We start from the raw sequence: 23,980 nt of genomic DNA, 5'->3' as shown, positions 1-23,980 counted from the left end.
GGAAGGGCTGTGGCTCAGGGAGATGAGAATAAGACTGAAAATGATCACCTCCCAAGCACCCCTGGGCCAAACCTCAAACGTGATCAGTCAATCCTCCCAATCTTTCTGCAATGTGGAGCTTTTATTTTCTTTGTTAATGTGATATTCTTTTTTACAGGTAGTTTTTAAATTTATTTTTATTTATTTTAAAATAAGCTCTATACCCAAGGTAGGACTTGAACTCATGGCTCTGAGGTCAAGAGTCACGTGCTCAACTGACTGAGCCAGCCAGGTACCCCAATGTGGGTCTTTTTTAATTGTCACCTGGCAAAGAGGGAAGGGAGGCTCAAAGAGGTAAAGTGACTTACCTGAGGTCACGCAGCCAATAGAGCAGCAAAGGATGGGCAGCTCACAGCCCCATCGGTCATCCCTGAAACCAGTGCTCCTTCTTCCCTCTGAGGCTGCCTGTTTCTACCCCACTGTGTGGTTGTTGGGGGAAGATCCATGCTATACTTAGGAATGAAACAGAGAGTATTATAAAAATAAAACAGTGAAACTGATTTTCCTGAGGGACCTGAAGAATAAACGTTGCTGTACGGTTGGGAAGACAGATATGTTCATAGAAGCCAAGACAATGCAAGGTGCCTCAAATTGGCACCGACCATCCGGGTGTGGGAGTGCAGTGGGCGAGGCAGTCAGGAAGGGTTTCTTGGAGGATTCAGGCTCTTGAGTATGGATGGGATTTGGAGAGCTGAGGGGAAGCTCAGCAGCCAGAGGAGCTGGTGTTGGGGACAGGTGTATCCTGGGGCAGGTTTGGGCTGGAAGCCCTGGATGGTAACTTGGCAGCAGGCCCAACACCCCTGTGTGTGTCCTAGGAGTGGATTTTCGGGTCAAAACTCTGCTGGTGGACAACAAGTGCTTCGTGCTGCAGCTTTGGGACACAGCTGGTCAGGAGAGGTAAGGGGCCCTGTCTCCGTTAGTGGCGTTGGGGCCCTGCGCTGAGCCCAAGGTGAAGAGGGGTGGAGGGCAGCCTGACCTTGACAACTCCAACTCAGGCAAGAGGTGATCAAGTATAAAAAAGCCATCCAGCTCCTAAGCATTTAGGAGGTTGGGAAAGCAGAGATGAGTCAAGCTTCTGTGGGCTCACAGAGGGGGCAGCAGACCCAGAGTCCCCCCCCGCCCTTGGCCTCGCAGGACAGCTGTGAAGGCCATTCCAACATGGCCCTCGGGGGACAGCTTGGCCGATCTCCAGGCCTTCTGAAAATGCTGGCCTGCCACTTTCCAGTGAGGCAGGAGTGATCAACGTGCAAAAGGCACACCCTTAACCCAGCAGTTCTGCTTCCAGAAATTCATTGTGCTGGTGAACTCACACATGACTGTAATACCAGCATGTCCATCGCAACATCGTCTGTGCTGGGAGCACCAGGAACAGCCTAAACATAAGGACTGGTGGGCCAGAGAATAAGTCAGGGTCTGGCTACACAGTCCATAGAATATTATGAAGCCACCAAAAAAAAAAAGACTGAGGACTCTGTCTGTGTGCCAGCGGGGAAACACCTGCAAGATGTTATATTAACTGGAAAAAGCAAAGCAGATGAGTGTTTTGCCCCCTATTTGTGTTTAACAGGGAAGAGAGGTGTACGTATGTGAAGGTGCGTATGTACACGGCGTGCATGTACGCATACATATATTTGTATATATTCATAAAATACCTCTGGAAACTGGTAACCCTGGCTGCCTCTGGGGAGGGAGACTGAGTGGTGGGGGCCGGGGGACGTGGGGACAGACTTTTCCCTGGGTACCCTTCCGTACCTTTTGAAACTTGAACCATGAGAACTGCTACCTTTTCAACAATCACTACGCTGCAAGAAGGAAAACGTCTGCACACTGTCTTCGGGAAGCAGTTAGGAGCAGGAAAGCTTCATTCTCCCACCTTGCAGCTGAAGTAGCTAAGGCCCAGAGGGGCCAGGGTGAGGGGGCGGCCCACCAGGCCTGGCCTCATGCAGACTGTCTGGGCAGGTACCACAGCATGACTCGGCAGCTGCTCCGCAAAGCCGACGGCGTGGTCCTCATGTACGACATCACCTCCCAGGAGAGCTTCGCCCACGTGCGCTACTGGCTGAACTGTCTCCAGGTAAGCAGCCACCTTAGCCACCTGCAGATGGCTGTTGGGCTTGGCCCCAGCTTTGGGAGTCAAGAGGGAACTTGTACCCTGCCCACGCCCTCTTTTCTCCCAGGATTACGAATGATACCACGGATATGTGGGTGATGTGACCCACTGAGGACATGGGGCTGGATGAGCTGGGAGCATAGTCATATGAAGAAACCACAACCACGTAGTACAGCCTCCAAAACAAACTACTTCCTTTATCTCTTGAACATTCCTTTCCTATATATAGCAGCTCTGCAATGTCTTCTTAACACCTGGGGATAATGCAAGGCTAGTACTACTCTAGGTGATAATTCCTCTGTCCACACATGTCTAGTTCTCTCCCCCATGTACTTAATTGTTCCATATATACTGAAATTCTGCAGTATGTACTAGCACTGCAGAGGGGTATGATGAAAGACATGTGTCTTCTCTCTGGAAGTTTCTAGTCCAGCTGAAGAGAAGTAGGATAAGGTCTAGTCCGGCAAAAGAAGTAGGATAAGGTACTATACGGGGGTGGCCAGGCTCTGGGTCTGACAGGACCTCGGTTTGAATCCCAGCTACCCTGCCCCGACTCTATCATCTTGGACAAATAACTTCTCTGAACTTCCATCTTCCCACTTTTCTCATACAGTTGTTAGGATTAATAGGTACAGTTGCCGTTAGAACAACACCGGGTATATTGTAAGTGCTCAGGAAGCAGAAGCTAGTGGTAGTAGTACTCATGAAACAATCAGGAAGTGAGCCAAGCCAGCCCATGTAATCAAGTGCTGGGCTGTTTGGCACAGGCAAGAAGAGAGGGTTGTGGGCAGGAACAATCCTGGAAGGCTTCCTGGGGGAGGTACCTTGGGGGCTGGCCTTGGGAAATGGGTGAATGTTTGCAGGCAGCAAGAAGGGGCATGTTCACTCTAGACTGAAGGGAAGATGTCGTGGGTGGGGTAAAGGTGTGGAGTGAGTGTTACAGGGAAAGGCCGGGGCAGGGGCCGGGGGCAGGGTTGGGTGTGCACACTGTCAGCTTCCTGGAGGGCAGGGCCAAATCCTCCCAGGGCCTGGCACACCACAGCAGAAACCCAACATGTGTGGCTAAGGGAATGTATTCTATGTGCAGGAATCAGGGCCCAACGGGGTGGCCATCCTTCTTCTGGGAAACAAGACGGACCGTGAGGAGGAGCGGCAGGTGCCCATAGAGGCCGGCCAGCAACTGGCCCAGGTGAGCACCTGGCCATCAGTCCCCCACCCAGCCTGGCCTGGACAGAACCCTCCCTGGAGGGACATGAAGAGGTCACCCTGGCCTGGGCCACTGAGAAGGACCCATTGCCCATCCCTGCCCCTACCCCTGCCCTGCCAGAGGCCGGGTCAGAGTGGACAGCAGCCTGGTCTCCTCTGCCTCCCACCCACCCTGTTCTTAGACTGAAACATGCAACCAGCGGGTCTGACTTTGGCTCTCAGATGGACTTAGCAGATCCCTACACAACATTCTGACCTATATAAAAATATCTTCAGAGTAAAAAAAAAAAAAAGTTTTAAGAGCTTCACTTAAAATTCCCAATCAAATCTTAATTTTCCCTCTGGTCTCTAATTAACATAACATTCCTTCTAATTTATTCTATCTTAAGACTCCAATTCTTCCCTGGCAAGATTGCATCAAAAGTCCCACCACCAGACAGTGGATACTATTTATTTATGAACAGAAGTTGACCACATTCCAGAAACTCCAGAGAATAATAAAGAAGGGAAAAAGCTCCCAGCCCCTGCCCGCCCCCCACCACAACCCCCCTTGGCATTTCCATATTGTATTTCTTTCCCCTTCTCCCCTCCTTTCTCAGAATCATGAGCTCATCACCATGGCTCCTGGTTGGCGCAGGAATCGCCCCCCTTAAATGTAGTGGCTCATCTCTTTGACATAGTAATTCCTCCTCTAGCAATTTATCCTAAGGAAAGAATCAGAAATAATAATCCCTACGAGAATAGCATAATGGATACCCACATATAATGTATAATCAAGCGTGTTTATATGAGGATGTTCTTTACAGTATTATTTATAAGAACAAACATTTGGCAGGAGTTGGTGGTTAAGTTGTGGAGGTTCATGTGAGAGGCCACCATTTGCCATTAAGAATCCTGTCCCAGAAAAATATTTGAGGGCGTGGAGGAAGTGCCTACAATGTAATGTGAAGTCAGAAGAGCAGCTGCAAGTCCCAGCTTAGGTTGAGTTGAACCCTGGGAGGTTGCTGACATTCGACTGGGTCCTGCCGGAGCAGCCAGTTCATAGGATTGACTCCACCAGCACGATGGCATTTAGCCCACTCACCCCCAGGGGGTCATATAAAACGGAATAGAAATATATATCAAACACTACCTAACACGAGTGGTTTATATTTTGCTTTTGCACTTTTTGAAGGCTGTATTTTCCAATAGTTCCCTGCCCTCAGCTGAATATTTTTGAAATCAAAAAACATAACTAGAGGACTCAGCGGTTGAGCACCTGCCTTTGGCTCAGACCGTGATCCTGGGGTCCTGGGATCGAGTCCCACATTGGGCTCCCTACAGGGAGCCTGCTTCTCCCTCTGCCTGTGTCTCTGCCTCTCTCTCTGTGTGTCTCTCATGAATAAATAAATAAAATCTTTTTTTAAAAAACCACATAACTAATAGTTTAAAATGTCCCCAAGGACATTTCTCCAATTTGGGACACAGGCTTTCCATCGTCACTCAGGGTGTGGGCTGTGGAATGTCTCTGGGGTGGCATCTTTGACACGGTGGCCAGCCAGGGTGGAGGTGCAGGGGGCAAGGAGCCGAGGGCCGGGGGCCAGGCTGCCTCACCCATCGAGGGTGGCCTAGGGACACCCTGGGTGGGATTCTTTGATGGCCAGGCCATGGGCATTTCTGCCAGGATGCTCAGTGGGCTCTCCCGGGGGTCTGTCTGCAGGAGCTGGGGGTCTCCTTTGGAGAGTGCAGTGCTGCCCTAGGTCACAACATCCTGGAGCCCGTGGTGAATCTGGCTCGGTGAGTTCCACCCCGATGCTCACCCCCTGAGTCCCCTGGGCAGCCTCCAGATCCCGCCTGTGGGAAGGGAAGACCCACTCTGAGGAAGCATCATGAAACTGTAAAGCTCACCCTCTGGGGAAGGGGAGAGAGCACTCTGTGGAGAGTCTGAGTCCAGCTCTACTAGTTCCATTGCTCTGCTCACCTTCTCAAAGTCTCCTGCACCCTTTCGAGCTTTAGCTTACTTTCTCGCTTACCCAGTGCAGTGGGCCTGAGAGGGTCACCTTCCTGCTCTCAACCTTCCAGTAACTTCCACTAGATTGACTTATTTATTTTTGACAGTTTTTATTTTTATTTGTTTACTTAAGTAATCTCTACACCCAATGTGGGGCTCACACTCATGACCCCTGAGATCGCAAGTTGCATGTGCTTCCTACTGAGCCAGCCAGGTGCTCCAACTTCCGCTAGATTTAGAATAAAATCCAAATGCCTCCAAACGGCCTTTGTCGTCTCTGGGGCCTCCCCCGTCCCTGTGTGCACACGTGCAAGCACACACATGCACATTTACTCACTCAGCCTCTGCCACTCAGAGGGGCCCTCCCTGACCACTCTCTGTCCCACCACTATTCTGGATCCCTGTCCCCTATTCGTGTCCTTCAAAGCCCTTCTCGACATATTGTAAGGACACAGGCATTTGTCTGTTTCTCTGTTCCCTGGTTGCTGTGAGCCTCCTGCCCTAGGCGGTAGCTCCAGGAAGGTGGGGCCATGTCTGTTGGGTCCAGCTCCCCTCCCTCTACACCCAGGGCCTGGCACCTACTAGGTGCCCCCAAAATGAAGGAAATGAGTAAGGCAGAAGGGGTCCCCGGCCCGATCATCTGGAAGCCCCTTATCTGACAAAGTAGCCCAGGTGCCACGTGGAATGCAGTGCAAGGCAGAGCAGATGAGAGAGAGGGGGCTTCGGGGGGCACAATCCCCCAGCCCCACAGAGGATCAGGTGATGCCCTGGGTTAGACACCTGCTCAACAGCTTCCCTCAGCTTCCCTCCTTCAAAAGCCCGAGTTCCTGAATGTGGCTTCCAGGCCCCCAGGGCTCTGAACCCCTATTGCCTCTAAGGCTCATTTATGGCCAATTTGGTCTTTGGGCTTCGCATCATTCAGCGCAGTGGTCCGCACACAGTAAATATATCGTGAGTGAATGAATGAACGAATGAATGAACTTCTTTGATTTCCCTAAGCTCTCTCTTGACACTGAGCCTTTGCCCTCAGCCGGAAACAAACCCCCCTTTTCTGCTAGGGTCCCTTGTCCTCTGCTCAGCCTCAGCTCTGACGCAGCCTCGGCTCTGACACTGCCTCCTTCCTCCCTAAACCCTTCGGGGACCCGGCGTGCGGTCCCTCCATGTCCTTCCTTATTCCTGGTTCTGACGGCCTCTTCTCCTGTCCGTTTCCTCACTTCTCAAGGCGAGGACATGCTGGCTTCGTGGTCTCGTTCAGTGTCCCTTGCACAGTGGAGAGGCACACAGTAGGCTGGAAAGAAAGCTAGGAAGGCCACAGAAGGCCAGAGTCTCCGTGGCCCCATTTTCCTGGTGCCACGTGGAATGCAGTGCAGGGCAGAGCAGATGGGAGAGGGGGCTTCGGGGGGCACAATCCCCCAGCCCCACAGAGGCACCCACAGGCCCCTCCGTGCTGCCCCCCGAAGGTGAGACAGAGGGCTGATGTCTCCTGTTGTCATACAGGTCACTCAAGATGCAGGAGGACCGCCTGAAGGACTCGCTGGTGGAGGTGGCCCCTAAGAGGTCACAGAAGAGAGCTGGCTGTTGCTTCTGACCATCTGGCCCAGCCAGGGTAGGACGCCCACCCCTTGGGCTTCCTGTTCCTCAGCTCCTGTCCCACCTGCCCAGATGCAGCAGTGACACAGATGGCCAGCTTGAAAGTTCAGGAAGATCTCCCTCAGGTCAAGACTTGGATCCCAGGGCAGGGGCTGCATGGACACTGCTGCTCTTGCACTCTGAAGAAGGATTTGACGGGGGTGGGGGTTGGTTGTTCATGGTGAAAACCCTCTCAAGAAAGGAAAAGTCTAGAAAAATGAATTAAGGAAAACATACCATATCATTGGCCACACATCTCTGTGTGGTAAAATTATAGGGTGAATATGTGGGGGAGTCATTTCCTTTTTTATAAGTATTTGTATTTCTCTATCTTTGGCAAAGCTTGGGTATTCCTTATATAGTCAAAAATAAAAATAAATGCAGAGAGGAGGGAAAGAAACTTTCCGAGGAGCTTGCTTTGGGGGCTGATGACTAATTGATACAACCTGTTAATTACAAAATACTCTTTATTAAGCAGTCCCACTGTTGCATGCCTGCCAAAACCGGTGAACCTTGTCTCACTCTCCATCTGTGTGCGAGCATCAAGTTTCTTCCGAGCAGAATCCGATTCCCAGGGAAGAGCAATGTTCTGATGCTCCCTGGCAGGCCCTACTCCCCGTGTGTCCCTGAGCCCCAACCCCATTCCGTTTCCCCAAGACCTGTCTCGCAGGGGTCATATTCGGGGATCCCACCCCTTGCTCCAATGCCACAGCGTCCCCTGGTGCAGCCTTCTGCCCTGAGGTGGGCTGGCGGGGTCTGGGGAGCAGTGGAGAAGCTGGATTCAGATCACTCAGAGGCTCCTCTTTGGAGCTTTTGTTGAAGTTCCAAAGTGGCTGCAGATTATAAACCAGGCCGGGGTCCTCAGTGCCATTGAGGAGTCTGCTTGGAAAGTCTTGGGGAGTTGACCCCTCAGTGTTGGACAATCTCTCATGTCAGTTTGCTGCAACTGCTGTCCTTGTCATCGTACATCGCAATGATGCTCGCCACATCCCGCAATCCAGTGTGTGCGGGACGCTGAGCTTGTAATGATTACTTTGTAATCGTTCAGTACTGGTGAACCAGAGAGGGTGGGAGGTAGAAGACAGAGCCTTCCTACAGGCTTAATCAGTCTCCAATCTTGGCTCTGTCCCTCTGCTCAGTTCCGGAAGGGATGCCTGGGATGCCTCTGCAGCAGTGAGCTGTTTGTCGTTCGAGGCATATAAGTGCATGTCGGGTGACACTTGACAAGAGGCAAGGTGGAAAAGATTCCGGCATCAGAAGCCACCAAAGTTTGCCTCAGCTGCCCTAACGGACCTCATCCAGCCTCTGGATATTATGCAGGATGATTTTGTGATACAGCCAGTTCTCACTGATTCTTACCTCCAATGTCTTCTCCCTGCTGCCATCCTCTTTCTCAACTCACAAGCCTCTTCCTGCTCTGAACAGTTATTAGGCTATAGTAGATTCCAGGAAAGACAGACAAGGAGAGGTGGCCACGGGTGAGGGTGGGGGGGCAGGTCCTACTGTTGCTAATGGCTCTCTCTGGGACCTGGGGACCCGGCAGGCATGGACAACTCTGTCCTGTAGGCCAGCCGGTTAATGAGGCAGGTAAGCAGGGTGTGATTCCTGGGGGAGCCAGCACAGCAGATAGAGGCCCTGTCCTTTGGGGGACCTGGTATAGAAGTGGCCTTGGGGCCTGCCCCTCCCATCTCAGCTCTCCCCCAGCTGCAGGCGGCCAGCTCAGGGTCCCTAGAGGTGGGATGCTAGAAAGGACCGCACACCTGCCCAGGACTATCTCTTGGCTTTCTCTGGCAAGATCTAGCTGCGGAGGAGCCTTTCCTGGTGTCAGAGGGCTCCAAGTCAGCAAGCAGAGCCCAGGAACCTCAGAGCAGCACAAGGCACATGTGGAGAGCAGCAGGAGGGACTCAAGGTAGATTTCAGAGTGAACTTGCCGGCAAGTGGTGAGTTCTCAGGGCATGTCTGCTAAGGGGGCTCGGGTCACACCTTAGCTTGAGACTGATTAAGAAGAGGCAGGACTGGGCTGATGGGACTCAGGATGCAGAGAGAGAAGGGGAGGGCAGGGGGAGACAATGGAGCCTGGACAGAGATGTTCGGGAAGAGAGCTGTTCAGAACTGGGGGTGGGCAGAAGCAAGACAGCCATGGTGTACAAAGTACCTACTTCGTGCCAGGCACTATTCCGGCACTTAACTTGTACTGCCCCATTTAATCCCCACATCTGCCCTGTGAGATGGGGCTTGTGGTTATCCCCACTTTACAGATGAGGAAAATGAGGCACAGAGTAGCTGGACCACAGTCAACACAGCTAGCAAGTGGTGCAGTGGAATTTTGAACCCAGGCTCCGGCAGCCACAAGCTTCACCACAAAATCATGGTAGTTAGAGGAGGGTATTGACACTTAGATGGAACAGGGCCCAGGTCCCTGGACCCTTTCTTTTCCTCCCCTCCCCTCCACTCATGTCATCTGCAGGCAGGCCTGGGCCAGGTAGAAGGGGGAAAAAAAGATTTACAGATGCTGAGAGAATGACTAGGATTAGGACCCCACAGGCTGTTGTGTTTGCTGTTGGCTCAGGGTAAATACTCAGGAAATATTTATTTATTGAGTTAATGGGCAAGTCTCTCCCCAAGAAAGCTAGGGATGCTGGCCTGGTCTGTAGGGTGGCAGGTGGAGACACTGGCTAACTCTGGGATGTCTAGACCCCATTTCCCAGCCTGACTCCTAGCAATCGGGGACTCTCCATGTCTTCAGCATGTAGGATGGTGTGGGGGTGAGGAGGAAGCTGGGGTGCAGCGCTGCCCCTGACCCTGCCAGGTAACCAGCACACAGCCATAGACGGCAGTCATTCCCAAGCTGGTGTGCCCTGCAGAGTCCTCTGGGATCTTTCAAAAAACACCAAAGCCCAGCCCAACTAAATCCCGTCCCTGGGATGGGACCCATGGATTAGTATTTTTGCAACTCCCCAGGTGATCCCACTGTGCAGAAAAATTTGGGAACCCCTGGCAGGGGCTTCATGCCTTCTCAAAGCCCCTGCATATCCACTTCCTTACTTGAACCTCAAATTAATATCTGCCTGTTTCATAGGCAGGCAAGGTTTTTGTTAAAAAATATATAAATATATAAATATAAATATATATAGGTGCCTGGGTAGCTCAGTCAGTTGAGCATCCAGCTCTGGATTTCGGCTCAGATCTTGATCTCGGGACCATGAGATCAAGCCTGCACTGGGCTCTGCACTCAGCAGGGAGTCTGCTTCTCTCCCTCCCCTTCTGCCCCTCCCTCAACCCTCCAAATAAATAAGTAAAATCTAAAAAGTGCATTTGGTGTGTACACACCGTCCCCAAGCACTCCCTGCAGAAATCGTAGAAATAAAGAGATTATAAAGAGGAAAATGAAAATGACCTGAACCTCACCCTTTTGTAGCAGTTACTGATGACATCTATTTTTATTGTATTTTCTTCCTTCTTCAAAGTTGAGGAAGCTGAGGTAGGGAACCTGGGTAACTTTCCCAAAGTCACGGGGCTACAAAGTAGCAGAGTCAGGATTCGAACCCGGGGTGCTGACCCGGCCTGTCCCGCCAAGCTGTTGTGCGGTCTCAAGTGATTACCGCCCGCCAAGGGGCACCCACTGGACGCGGGGGGCTGAGAAAGGTGGGGGGCTCTACGGGGAAAAAGGAAGCTGGTTTGGACACGTGTCCTTGTGTGTCTGGGGCAGGAGGATGCAGCCCGGGCTGGAGCCCAATGCCACGTCCGCCGCGGGGCTCGCGGCCACACCCGAGCCACTGTTGCGACTCGTCCTCGCCGGGGCCTGTGGCCTCGTCCTGCTGGTGGGGCTGCTGGCCAACGGGCTCATGCTGCTGGTGGTGGGCCGCGGCCCGGGCGCCTCCCGGCCGCTCCTCGTCCTGACCAACAGCCTCATGGTGAACATCACGCTGTCTGACCTGCTCTTCCTGGCCTGCGTGGTGCCCGTGCTGCTGCTGAGCTTCCTGCGGCCTGACTGGTGGCTGGGCCCTGTCGTCTGCACCACCAGCCAGGCCACCAACAATGCCACCATGTTCTGTACCTTCTACAGCATGGTGGCCACGGCTTTGCTGCGCCATGTGGCCGTGGCCCGGCCTGATGTGGCCCTCCCCTCTGGCAGGGGCGCCCGCCTGCTGCTCTGTGGGGCCATGTGGGTCCTGGGCCTCACTGTGTCATTGCCCAACTGGCTGTTCCAAAGGGTGGTTGTGGAGGAGGGGGCCGCAGGGGCCCGGGCCTGCCTCTTGCTCCTGAGCCCGGCCCAGACCTCCTGCTACTTCACCCTGCTGGGAGCCCTGGCCTTCCTGCCTTGTATGTTGGGGCTCGGCTGCTCTTTCAGCCACGTGGGCTGGCTCCTGTGGACACAGCCTCGTGGCCCCATTGGGGAGAGCATCCTGGAGCACCAGGAGAACACAGGGTTCATCCTTGTGGTGCTGGTGGTCTTCGTGCTGATGTGGGGGCCCTGCTCCGTGCTGGGCTATGTGGCAGCTGTGGGTGGCCTGCCTGCCACGCCAGTGGCTTTCGTGGCATCCAGCCTCTGCACCATCCTGGCCTACTCCAATTGTGCCGTCAGCCCTGTCCTCTGCTTCTACCTGTCCCGCCCCTTCCAGGCGGGGCTCAGGGATCTCTTCCGCAGGCCAAGGGCAGCCAGGCACCCTGGGCGTGTGGGTGGGGCCAGTGTGCTGCTGGAGAGCATCCGGGACAGGGCCCCAGGAGGCCTATGGGGTCTGGCTGGGGTCTGAGAAGATAGGCTGATGGGAGACAGGGCTGAGAGTCAAGAGAAGTGGGAAGCCCTTTAGTGACATTAGAGCATGTCCCCTCCATTTCTCCAGTGGGGAGACTGAGATCCAGAGCAGGCAGGTGGCCCAGCAAAGGTGACACTAGGTTGATGTTCCCATTCCACTTTGGGACTCAGATACTATAGGCTTTACCATTTACCATTTTCTTGTTATATGGCCTTGAAAAAGTCTCTTACCCTCTCTCTGACTCTGTTCTCTCATTTAGAAAATGGGTAATGATTATACCATGTTCATGGGGTTGTTGTAAAGAGAAACTCAACACATGTAACACATATAACATGCTTAGAGGAATGCCTGGTGCTTCCTAAGTGCATATGAGTGTTGGTCATTATTATTACTATCATCATCGTTTTATTAATTCAGGGGCATTTCAGGTGAGTGGACGTGAGGTCAGTCAAGGGACTTCCAAAGGCAGAGAAGTGGGTAGAGGAACAATCCGGAGAATGACAGCCTGGGGTCTTTAGTCCTGAAGGCCTGGGGAGTGAGTGGGGGGTGTAGAGGGAAGGAGACAACTGCAGCCAGGGTAGAGGCCCAGAGGCCAGGAGAGTCTTTCAGGAACCTCTCCCTTCTTTGCCTGCCCTCCCCTAGCTCAGTCACACACACCTCTCTGCCCAAGAAGGGAACACAAAGCCACCCTTGGAGCTGTGACGTTCTGAATGCCCTCCTTTTTTCTCTGTGGTTTCTCTTCTCAATGTGGTGGGCCCCTTCCTTCTTTCCAGAGAAACTGAAGGTCTCCACCTCTCCTACTCCATCTTCTCTGAGAAGCTCCCAAACTCCAAGCCCTCCCCCTGGCCTCCTGGGAGCAGGCCTCAGACTTCTGTGTTAGCTGGGGAGCCCAGGAGATTGTCTTAAGTCCCAAGATAACCTGTTCTGCTTGGTAACAGTGTTACAGCTACACACACACACACACACACACACACACACACACACACAGTCTCCATGGTCAAAAAGTTTTGGAAACACTGTATTGAACAAGATTAAATTGGTCTCTGCTGCAGGACTTATCAGAGCCTTGAATACACCAAAGACCACTGGGATTTCTCTGAGAGGAGCTCGGAGTAGGCAGTTTCCCAAAATCCACACTAGAGAACCAGTGTTCTGTGGAACACACCTTCAGAAATAACCCAGGAGAGAAACTAGTGTTAAGCACAGTGAAGATGCACCCAGCCCCCTGAGGCAGAAGCTCTGGAGACTTGATTCCCCTGCCAGGTGGGCATCTCCCCTCGACACATTCCCCAAGGCGCCCAGGGAGAGGCAAAATGGGTCACTGGTTATGGGAATTTCCTTCTTCCCAAGCTATGACCCCACCCGGTTCTCACTCAAAGCGTATCGGAATGCGAGTCAGAGGGGTATCTAATTATAGGGACAGCCATGAATCAGCTCTAATTTACTATAAAATAATAAGAAGTAAATAAGTCTCAAACTTTGGTATAATTAGTCTCAGATTTCTTGTGATGTGCAGATTGGGACTGGCTGGCTGGAGGGCTAATCTGACAGTAAGGTGGCCTAGAGGGAGAAGTCCCCTTTCCCTGTGATCCTGGACTCTGCCGGCCACAGGGATTTATATATGGAGAGGGACAGGGAGGAGAAACATGGTGTTGTCGTGCTCCTCAAGTGCACCCTGTGCGTGTCACATAACTCGTGTGGGCTTATCTATAGGTCCCACAGTTCGTCCACACAACAGTCCTGCAAGGGAAGGGCAGTAGTTCCATCCCACACAGGAGCAGTAACTTACCCTGGGCAGATGGCCTGTGAGTCGTCCAGGCTGTTCCAGAAGCGCCCCTTTGGTGCCCAAAGACCCTGGCTCCTCCCATGGGCTTAGCAGCAGTAGCCCAGGGTTGAAAGATTTCCTTGCTCACTGCTCCAGAGCAGGGGTCACCCTCTGAGGGTGCAACCGTGCGTGAATCAGTGTCTCCAAACGGAGCAGGGCCTGGCGCAAGTGCTCAGTAAATACTTGTTGAGGGATGAGTCAATGAGTGATCAAATGCAATAAAGTGACCCACTTGTTTTCGAGAGTAATCTGATCATGTTACTCACCTCTTTCATCTCCAGCTGGCTCTGTTTCACTCAGTAATGCTGAAGCCCTTACCATGGCCTACAAGGCCCCATGCATTCTGGATTCTTCACACCTCCCGACTCTCATCTCCTTTTTTTTTTTTTTAAGGATTTTATTTATTTATTCATGAGAGACACACACAGAGAGAAAGGAGAGGCAGAGACACAGGCAGAGGCAGAAGCAGGCTCCATGCAGGGAGCCCGATGTGGGACTCGATCCTGGGACTCCAGGATCATGCCCTGGGCCGAAGGCAGGTGCTAAACTGCTGAGCCACCCAGGTGTCCCCCTACTCTCATCTCCTGAACTATCCCCCCACTTAACACAGTTCCAACCACATAAGCCTCCCTACTGTCCTTTACACGAAGTATGCTCCTACCTCAGGGTCTTTGCACTTGTCTTTCCCTTCTACTTGGAGCCCTCCTGCCTTGGATACCAGTGTGCCTCCTTCTGCCATTTCCTTAGAGCTCATATCAACTTTCACTTCCTCAGAGAGGCCCTCCCTGATCTTGTGCCTGGTGGAGCTCAGTTGGTTAAGTGTCTGCCTTTAACTCAGGTCATGATCCCAGGGTCCTGGGATTGAGCCCTGCACAAGGCTCCCTGCTCAGTGGAGAGCCTGCTTCTCCCACTCCCTTTGCTCCTCCTCCTGCTTGTGCATGCTGTCAAATAAATTAAAAAAAAATTTTTTTTAAATCACCCTGTCCATCTCCAGTCCCTTATTCTCTGTTGTCTTTGTAACTTTTTTTTTTGTCTTTGTAACTCTTATCACCGCCTGAAATTAGGTTATCTACCTATTTGTTTATATGCTTACTGGGTGTTTCCCTGTCCTATTTGTGTTTGTTGTAAGCTTCATGTGGAGACAGGCCTGCGTTTTGTTCATTGCTGCATCCTGAGCGCCCAGCACAGATCCTGGCACATTGTAGTTGCTCAGGAAATCCTTATTGTACAAAACAATGGGAGAGGGAGAGAGAGAGAGAGAGAGGAGAACCTGGACCCTGTCAAACAGCAATATATTTCTATTTTTCACAGCAGAAAAGAAAACAAGGAACTTTACTAAAAGAACCAAATTTACTTCAGTTTAAGGCAAATTCCACACAGAGACTGTCTCAGAGACGGGTACAGGACCAGACAGTGTAGAAACACCACCATCATGCATGACAGGAAGGGAAGCGGTGTGGGACAGCAGACAGGGCGGGGGCCTGGTCTCCACCCAGGCATGGGATGTGTAGTGGGCTGAAGAGCCCCATGCTGCAGGAGGGGCTGGCATGCATGACTTGCTCCCTGTGGGGGTAAGGGCTGGGCAGCTCTGCAGGCCCAGGGGTGCCATCACCCTTCTCACCTTCCCCACAGCAGGGGCAGGGGCTCCGGCTCAGACACCAGAACCCAAGGCTGAAGGACCAGGGTGGATCTGAGGTGACAGGATGGAACAGGGTGACCCTAAGGGCCAAGACGGCCTGGGGTGAGGGGTCACACTGCTGGGGAGTGGGATGCGGGAAGCTGGGCATGGCATGAATGGACCCTAGGGACACCAGAGCGGAAGGTAAACCTGGGACTATCTGGTCAATCCTCTTGCCCTACTTCTGAGTCCCAGAAGGCAGAAGGGCCTTGCCTGGGCTCCCCCAGGCAGGGGCTAGATGCAGGGCTCGAACCCAGGACTCTTAGCTCCGATCCCTAGGGGCAGTGTGAGAGTGCTGGGGCAGGACTGCTCCTTCCAAGGCATCCAGGGCGGCAGCAGAGGACGGGGCTCGGAGGGCCCTGGGCAGCCATGGCAGAAGGAGGGGATCCCTGGAGCCAGGAGTCAACTATAGAGGTGCCTGTGGGCCCACACCCAGGAGACACTTGTGGATCTATGTATCTAAAACCAGCGTCATTCCAGAAAGGACTCTGTGCCCGTAAAGCCTCCATTCCTCACCCATCATGTGGCCTGTGGCCTACCATCACAGCCTCCTCTTCACAAGTCTGCAGGGCTCCCATGGCATGCAAGTATCCCTGGGAGGGGTCACACGTTCAGGCGTCCCTGCAAGCCCATCAGCCCCGCAGGGTTCACTGGAAACAGGGACGGGGTAGATACTGGGGTGGGAGGTCAGGGGCCAGGTGTAGGAGTAGACACCACAGGAGGAGGGGAGAGACTAGAGCCCTGGAGGAGAGAGGCCCAGCTCAGGCTTCAGGGCTGTCTAGGAACAGATGAGATTGCCCAGTTGGGCTGGGGGGAGGACCCCAATCCTCCAGACTGTTAACACCTTCCTGGCTGGGCTAGAACCAGGTGTCCAGGGGAAACGAGAAAGGCAGGGGCCCGGAACCTCACCTCCACCACCTGTACCCTCCAATTCCCTGGGTACGGGCCATGAGGCCAGGAAAGCAGAGAGGAGTCTTCAGAGGCCCCGTCCCCCGCCGGCCTCCCAGGCACACACGTTACAAAGGCTAGGCATGGCATAGTGTGAGGGGGTCTGGGGGCCCCGCCTATGCTGCCACGGGCCTCCCCAGGCCCCAGCGCCTGCCACAGGTCAGGGGGCCTCGGGAAGAGCGCTCAGATGTGTGTGTGCAGGGGGGAGGCCGGGGGCGTGTGGGCTGGGGACTGTGGGGGCGAGGGCTCTGGGGCCGCGGGCGGGGGGCGCGGGCGGATGCCCTGTGACTTCATGTAGGACACCAGCTGGTCAGGAATCTCGGCCAGCACATCGCGGGCCAGGCGCGCCATGCTCAGCACGTGGTTGCCAGTGCGGTCCACGTAGTCCCTGAAGGGCACGAACTGCCAGAGGAAGGCAGGTCAGGCAGGGTCTCCGGCGGGAGCTGAGGAGGGGGGCCCCCCAGTCTCCAGGCCTGGGACCCCGCCCCACTCCACCCCAGCCTCTTCTCTCCCCTCTCAACACCTCCTCCTGCTGGTGAGTTCTGAAGGGCTAGTCTGTGCGCCCAGCAGATGCCTCCTGAGCGCCTATCCCAGGCCAGGGTACACCCCAAAAGGAGCCCTTCGTCCTTGAAGCCTGGGCACCCAGCACAGGGACTTAGCCAGCACTCCGGAAATGCTGAATGAACCCCCTGGCTCCCCATCTCCCCCAACCTCTCTGTCTCTCTTCCTCTTCGGTCTCTGGGCCCCACACCTAAAGTCAGGCCCCTCTGGCTTCCTCCCAGGGGGTGGCCCCCACCCCCCATCCCCCAACCCCAGAGTGCCTCAGCTCACTCCTGCCTCCCGGCCTTTCCATGCGTGCGACCCCCCTCTCAGACTGCCCCTGCTCTGGTGCCCAGCCTCCTAACTGGTCTCCAACATTGGAATGCCCCTCCCCACCCCCATTTTTTTAATCCAGGGCGTCTGGAGAAGGTGGAGCCTCTATATTCCCAATCTCCTACACACTGCAGGACAGTCACAAACAGAAGTGCTTACTAAGGTGCATTCTGAGGCTTGACTGGGCAGGGACACCCTGGAGACAAAGATGCGTGTGCCCGCTATGTGTGCCATCCGACACGACAGGTTAAGACACGGGTCCAGTTAGCCAAGCAATGCCCGCTCCTGGAGAGGGCTAGAGCAACGCTAAAGACACCTCCACCTTCGAGCGTTCTAACTGGGAAGGCAGCCCCGCGGAAGACACTGGGAAGTGCAAGTAAGGTGTCAGTGCTCTGCAGGGACTAGGGAGGCCTGGGGGCCCAGGGAGGCCTGGGCGGAGCATTGTGGTCAGGGCAGCAGCCTTAGCAGTGTGTCTCAGAGTGGTAGAAAAGGGTCCAGCCGGGGAGGAGGGGTGACCCAAAGACTGCTTCCTGTTCCCTTCTACGGTGGCCAGGCTACTCTGCGGCTCTCTCCAGGGGCCCTTTCCAGAGAAGTCTCTAAAAGGGGGTACAGGGGGCATGGGGGAGGACTCAGTCAGTTAAGTGTCTGCCTTTGGCTCAGGTCATGATCTCAGGGTCCTGGGTTCGAGTCCCACATTGAGGGAGCCTGCTTCTCCCTCCCCCTGTCACTCCCCCTGCTTGTGCGCTCTCTCCCTCCCTGTCAAATAAAGTAATTAAAAATAAAATTAAACTAAACTAAAATAAACAAAACAAAACAAAACAAAACAAAACAAAACAAAACAAAATAAAATAAAATAAAATAAAATAAAATAAAATAAAAAAATAAATAAATAAAATGGGATATGAGGTCCGCCTGGCTAGAGGGGTTCTGGCATCTTCCTGGGGCAGGCAGGCTTTGGGCTTCACCTGCACGATGTCCCTCTCCGCCAGCTTCCCCCGAGAGGAGATCCGCACATCGTCGCCATCCAGCTCCACCATGGCTGTGGGAGGAGAGGCAGTGGCTGTGGGGTGAATCCAGGGTGGGCACCTGGGCCCTGCAGGGCCCATCCCGGACAGAGGCTGTCAGACCAGACTCCCAGGTTGGAGAGGAGGAGGCTGAGGCCAGGAGACGGGGGCAGCCCGCAGGTAAGTGACTTCCAGCCCAGCGCTCTAGCTTCACCATCCTCGAGGTTGGAGGAGGCAGGAGTGACCGGCCCTCCTCCCCACAGCCCTGGGACGTGGGCGTAGGTGCACACCGTGACACACCCTTCCCTGTGCAAACAGACACACCCAGACCCAGATGGCCACACCCAGCCAGCAGCTCTCCCTCTGCGGGAAGGCCAAGGCCGTTCCCAAGGGCCTGGAGCCTGCCGGGAAGCATCTGGGGGACGAGCACTCACCGTCGAACTCCGCCTGGCCCACGCCAATGATGATGATGGACATGGGCAGTTTGGCAGCCTGGGGTATCCGAATAGGGTCCAGAGGGGTGGGGCAACGGAAGACAGAAGGACAGAAGAAATGAGAGATAGAAGGACAGAGACACACACAGAGAAAGATCGGAAAGGGGCGAGGGGCAGGGACACAGAACATGGGGAAAAGGTGGGGGGTTTCAGAGAGGAAGGGAGGGTCAAGAGGGGAATAGGGGTCACAGGTCTGCTTCTCTGAGAAACCCCCCCCCCCACTCTTCTTCTGTCCCTGGGCCTCCATCAAGTGGACATGTTTGATGTGGGCATCGAGCTGTGCCTGCTGGGGCCGGAGCCCCTCATACAGGGAGACCACCCAGGAGGGGGAGCCATGGTCCTTACCCCCCCTCCCCCGTTGCTAGGCTCCCACTTGGACTGGCCAGGCTGGGCTGGGATCTGGGGCAGTGGTACTAGAGGTGGGTTAAGAGGGAGCCGGAGGCGTTGAGAGGAAATGGACCATCTGGGGTGCGTACAGAGCTCCTCAGGGTGGGGGGACCCCTCACAGGCCAGCACCCCCGCCACCCCTCAAACTGCCCTGCCCAGGAAGCCTCGCCCCAAGGGTTTCTCCAAAGAAGTGGGAAGGCCCGCCGCCCGCCCCCAGCTCACATTGACGATAGCCTCCTTGGTCTGTGCCATGTCGGAGATGACCCCGTCCGTGATGATGAGCAGCACCGAGTACTGGGAGCCGTCCTGCACCGCGGCCGCCGTCCTGGGGGGCGGGGGCCGCAGTCTGTCTGGCCTGCTCTGCGCCCCTCCCTGCCCCCACGACACTTTGGTGGGGGCAACTCTTTGGCAGGAGGGGAGTCTCTTTAGGGTCAGGGCTCCCTGAAAGGCGAGTCAGTGGAAGAACCACCCCCTCCCACCTTCCTGAGAGGACAGGCAGGGACGCCCTCACGGCTGAGCCGCCGGGGTGGGAGTCCAGTGGCCGCACCACTCACCTGGCCACGTGGGTGACCACGGGGGCGAAGTTGGTGGGGCCGTAGAGCTGCACCGTGCGCAGGCTGTGGTGGTACGCCTCCAGGATGCCGTCGATGCCGCAGCATGAGGGGTTCTCCTGGTTGCCATTCTGGGGGCACCGGGGATAGGGAGGCTGAGCCCAGGAAGGAGGGCGGAGTAGGAGGGCAGCGGGGTTTCTGGGGGGTGGGGGTACAGCCAGGGTGGGGAAGGCCAGCCCATCCCGTCTGCGATCTCCTAGCCTCTTCTCTGGTGGGAGCAGGGGAGAGAGCCCCCTTGGCATCCCATGTCCCAACTGCACCATGTCTCCACTGCACCTCCCCTGTGTCTGGTCAGGAAAAGGAGGCCAGAGCCCACTGTGGGTGGCATCAGACATGGAGGGGAGGTGCTGGTGAGCAAGGTGCACCGTGGGCTTCTGGAGGCCCTGCTCCAAGCCCCCCTACAGATAGCAGGCCATATGTCTAGGCGGGGAGGATGGGAGATACCCCCTGCCCAGGCTTGCCACCACACCCGAGCCCAGTCAGCCCTCAGCTCGTCCACCCAGGACCTCCTACCAGCGGGAACTCGTGGGACACCCTCCCGTCAGGAGGCAGCTTGGCCCCGAAGCCAAGTGCAGGGAACATCTTGTCACTGTCGTAGTGTTGAATGATCTCCCCGACGGCGGTCAGCGCCAGCGCATAGGCGTTCAGCTGGTAGGGGCTCATGTAGTGCAGGGACGTGGACTGCGATGGGTTCCCTGGGACACGGGACACAGGGACACGTGCTAGTCTCAACACTCCATGCACCGTGGGCTCCAAATGCACAAGGGGGTGTCCAATGGGACCCCTAATTTTCTTTATTCTTGACTCCCTTCTTTTTCTCCTGCCACATTTTCAACGCTTCAGTAAATCCTGGTTGCTAAACCTTCAAAATATATGCAGCACCTCACCTACTTCTCCCCCCTCTGAGACCCCCCCATCCCCTTGCCGGCAGGAACCCAGAGGCCCAGACCAATTCCCAGCTTCCACTCTCATGCCTGCAGTCCAGCCAGAGGAGCTGTCAAACCCCAGGCAGCTAGGCCATGCCTCTTCCCTGCTTCAAAGGCTCTCATTTCACCCAGAAGGAGACCTACAATCCTTATGGGGGGCGGTGCACAGGTCCCACAGGGTCCAGCCTCCAGTTATCTCCCTCCTTGCCTCCCACCATCCCCTCTCCTCACTCACTCAGGCGTGGCCCCCTGCCATCCCCACCTCAGGGCTCTGCCATAGCGTGTCCTTCTGCTTTGGGGAAGCACAGATGTACACATGGCTCACTCCCTCTATGCAAGTGCCCCCTTCACATTGTGGTCCCTTAGTGGCCTCCTGAAAATTACAGCCTCCACCCAACACTCCCTATCCCTCTTGCCGGCTTCAGTTTTTCCCATAGCCCTCATCACCACCAATAACTGCCCATATTTTGCTTATGAATCAGGGGTTCAGCGGCACAGACTGCCAAGGAACAGATCCTGCTACAGCTGTGACTGTTCGATGGCTCCTTAACCTCTCAGCCTCACCTCCTCATGTACAGCGTGGGGATAACAGTCCCACCTCCTGGGATTGTTGTAAGGATGGAGCAGGTGTGATTCTTAGAATTCACCTCGTTGTTAGTATTACAGTTCCTCCCAGCTCAGACATCCTGCCACTCTCGGATGCTGGGGCCCATCAAAGACCTGGGCTGCTTCTGAGAAGCATGGAAATGAGCACTGGGCACTGCTAACAGGGGTCCAGACTCCAAGGAAAGTTGTGATGTTTCTAACCATGTGAAGCTGGGCACTGATTGCTCTTGGTGACTCACTCAGAGCCCCACCCTAGAGGAGGTCAGAGGTGGGAAGGGAGCCGGGGCTGGGAACTGGGGTTCCTGCCCTCGCTGAGGACCACAGAGCTCCCCTCCAGCCTGTGGGTTGGGCTGTGCAGAGGATGTGAGATTTGATCCTGTAAGGAAACACCTTTTCTCCAGCACTCTCCCATGGACCCAGAGCCCAGATTTGTTAGTGACTACAGTCCAAGCTGGGGATACTTCCGCCATCTTGGTTATACCTTTGGCTCTCCTGGCCTAAGTACCTCCTTCTTGGTGAGGCCAGAGAATATGGAAGAGCGGGCTCCCTGTGAGGGCCAACTATCACAGCTCTGAAAAGTCCTCCCCTTTCTTGCCCTCAGTCTCCCTCTGGCTCCTCTGCCCATCTCCCCACTCACCATTGGAGGCTGTGAAATCGATGGCCACTGTGAAGTTGATCTGGGTCCTGGAAGAGGAAGAGAAGCAGAGGAGTTACCTGGACAGGGAAAAATCTGGCTTCCACCCCAGCCCCACAGCTTGCCATATATGTAGCCTTGGTGAAGTCACTCATTTTCTTCTAGTTCTGGAAAATGGGGATAGGAAATGCCAGCCACACACTGCACATCCCTGCCCTCCAGAATTGTTGTGAGCATAAGAAGTAGTCAGTGTGAAAGCTCTCTGAAGGGATTACGCTCTGTGTGGGCACATGGTGATGATTACTTGTTTCCTCCCCAAACCCTGCCCCTAGAGGCCCACCTGAGTCCAGTGAAGTAGGGTCTCACTGTTTCTGGCTCAAATTCACAGTCATATTCAGGGTTAACACTTATTTGACAAAAAAAGAGCCAAAGAGATATTGTGCATCTCTGAGGCAAGAACAAGACACCACCCATAATGCTGTCTTGCCCAAAACTTGAAACTGAACCTGAGTGAGCTTCCAGAGCTATCTCCCAGTTTACAGGAAATACAGGAGACAGAGGAACATGTTAAATGACGTTAAATGGTGGAGAGTGCCTAGGTGGCTCAGTCAGGTAAGCATCTGCCTTCAGCCCGGGTCATAATCCCAAGGTCCTGGGATGGAGCCCCACTTGGGCTCCCTGCTCAGGGGGGAGCCTGCTTCTCCCTCTGCCTCTGCTGCTCCCCCTACTTGCACTCTCTGGCTCTCTCTATCTCTCTGTCAAATAAATACAAAAAAATTTGTAAATGTAACAATAAATGATAGCAGGGGGATGCAGCCAGTAAAAGCCAGTCTGGGGGAACCCTGTGAGGAGTCCAGGCCCCCCAAGACCTTGTGAATCAGAATCCCTCGGTGGGGAGCAGGAATCTGTTTTGGCAAATCCTCAGGTGCTTGGGGGAATCAACAGATGAAAAGAGAATTAAGGGATGAATCAACCAATCACAATATGTGGACCTTGCCTGGATTTCTGATTCAAATAAACCAATTAAACAACTTTATAAGACAACTGGGAGAATTTGAACACTGACTAGATATTTGGTGTTAAGGGGCTATTTGATTTTTAGGTATAATTATGGCATTGTGTTTCTATTTTACAAAGAGAAAGCCCTTACATTTTAGAGCTACATCCTGAAGTACTGGGGGCGGGGAGAAAATATGATGTCTGTGATTTGATTCAAAACAACTGGACAAAAGGGAGCATGCATGGAACACGACTGGCCAGGAGTTGGTAACTGGTGAATCTGGGTGAAAGATTCTTGGGGTTTGTTATACCTTCTCTCTACTTTTGCATGTATTTTAGAATTTTTCCATAATTAAAAGTTTGGTTTTGAGGATGCAGATTCAGGGTTGAAGCTTTCTGAGGGTTTGTTTGTTCTAGGTTCTGTACTAGATGCTGATAGAACAAAGCCAACAAGATAGGAGTCCCTGATAAAGTCTAGTCTTGTGGTTTTTATTCTGCAGTGACCACAGAGTCACCAAGGGAGCTTGTTTGAAAGGAGGATCCCAGGGCCCCACTTGCAAGGATGCCACATCAGTCCATCTGAGAGGGGGTTCCAGAATCTACTTCTTCAACAGACATTCCCTGACCTCATCCAGGGATGGATCCTGGGAAGGGGGTTCTGGGATCACCTTTAGGGACACCGTTCTGGTGGTTCCAAGATGGGCTGATATAAGATCAGCCACAGCCCTCTCTCCACCTGACCACAGAGGAGCTGATGCTCATGGAACCATCGTCCCCCAGGAAGGGTGAAGGACATGGTTAGCAGGAGACCCAAGGCAGGGTCTGCTGGCCAGAGATGGTCCAGAGATGGTCCATGCTCTTTCCCTTTGTCTACTGTCTGGGGACAGAGCATCCAGAGGATTCCAACCTCTGAGGGACACGGAACCACAAGATGTCAAGAGCCTAGGTTCCCAACTGACTGTGTGTGGAGCATCTCCCCACCCATCCCTGCCACCCCATGAATGAAAAATAAGCCTTTGTTTATATTAAGGCTTAAGGTCACAGGATTATTTGTGAAAGCAGTTGGCCTGTACTATTCATCTGCTGTTTGTTGTCAGTTCTCACTGGGGAATAGAGAGATTGTGTGTCTGTGTTAGAGGAAGGGAGACACTTGGAAGGAAAGAGCTCTACTCCTAGGGCCACCATCCAGAGGGTGGTTCTGGACTATGGGACGAGAGCAGAAGGACACCTCCAGCCAGGCGCATCCAAATAAGGGTGAGGGAAG

General features: G+C 54.1%; 3 protein-coding genes across 10 annotated transcripts in view; 2 read left to right on the top strand and 1 right to left on the bottom strand.

Moving 5' to 3' along the window:
- RAB44 (RAB44, member RAS oncogene family) overlaps positions 1-7,374 on the top strand; it is a 35,984-nt gene extending 28,610 nt beyond the window's left edge. For all 4 annotated transcript variants that reach the window (XM_072833242.1, XM_072833240.1, XM_072833241.1 and 1 more), the window contains 5 exons: positions 855-936; positions 1,999-2,113; positions 3,237-3,338; positions 5,055-5,131; positions 6,843-7,374. In XM_072833242.1, coding sequence (XP_072689343.1) covers positions 855-936; positions 1,999-2,113; positions 3,237-3,338; positions 5,055-5,131; positions 6,843-6,933 — 467 coding nt within the window. In that variant the 3' untranslated portion in view covers positions 6,934-7,374. The remainder of the gene's footprint in view (positions 1-854; positions 937-1,998; positions 2,114-3,236; positions 3,339-5,054; positions 5,132-6,842) is intronic.
- A 3,313-nt stretch (positions 7,375-10,687) lies between these two features.
- On the top strand, positions 10,688-11,728 carry LOC140636425 (galanin receptor type 1-like). Its single transcript, XM_072831639.1, has one exon. The coding sequence runs from the start codon at positions 10,688-10,690 to the stop codon at positions 11,726-11,728; it is 1,041 nt and encodes a 346-aa protein (XP_072687740.1).
- A 3,159-nt stretch (positions 11,729-14,887) lies between these two features.
- Positions 14,888-23,980, bottom strand: part of CPNE5 (copine 5) — a 90,156-nt gene continuing 81,063 nt past the window's right edge. For 4 of the 5 annotated variants that reach the window (XM_072833235.1, XM_072833236.1, XM_072833239.1 and 1 more), the window contains 7 exons: positions 21,721-21,767; positions 20,065-20,246; positions 19,495-19,622; positions 19,163-19,265; positions 18,494-18,551; positions 18,021-18,094; positions 14,888-16,584 (listed from right to left, as the gene is read on the bottom strand). In XM_072833235.1, coding sequence (XP_072689336.1) covers positions 16,366-16,584; positions 18,021-18,094; positions 18,494-18,551; positions 19,163-19,265; positions 19,495-19,622; positions 20,065-20,246; positions 21,721-21,767 — 811 coding nt within the window. In that variant the 3' untranslated portion in view covers positions 14,888-16,365. Of the gene's footprint in view, positions 16,585-17,054; positions 17,652-18,020; positions 18,095-18,493; positions 18,552-19,162; positions 19,266-19,494; positions 19,623-20,064; positions 20,247-21,720; positions 21,768-23,980 lie in introns of those variants that run through there. The other variant, XM_072833237.1, reaches the window with a different exon arrangement.

Source organism: Canis lupus, chromosome 7 (assembly GCF_048164855.1).
Source record: "Canis lupus baileyi chromosome 7, mCanLup2.hap1, whole genome shotgun sequence".
NCBI classification, from domain to species: Eukaryota; Metazoa; Chordata; class Mammalia; order Carnivora; family Canidae; genus Canis; species Canis lupus.
This window is presented reverse-complemented; position numbering and strand designations above follow the sequence as displayed.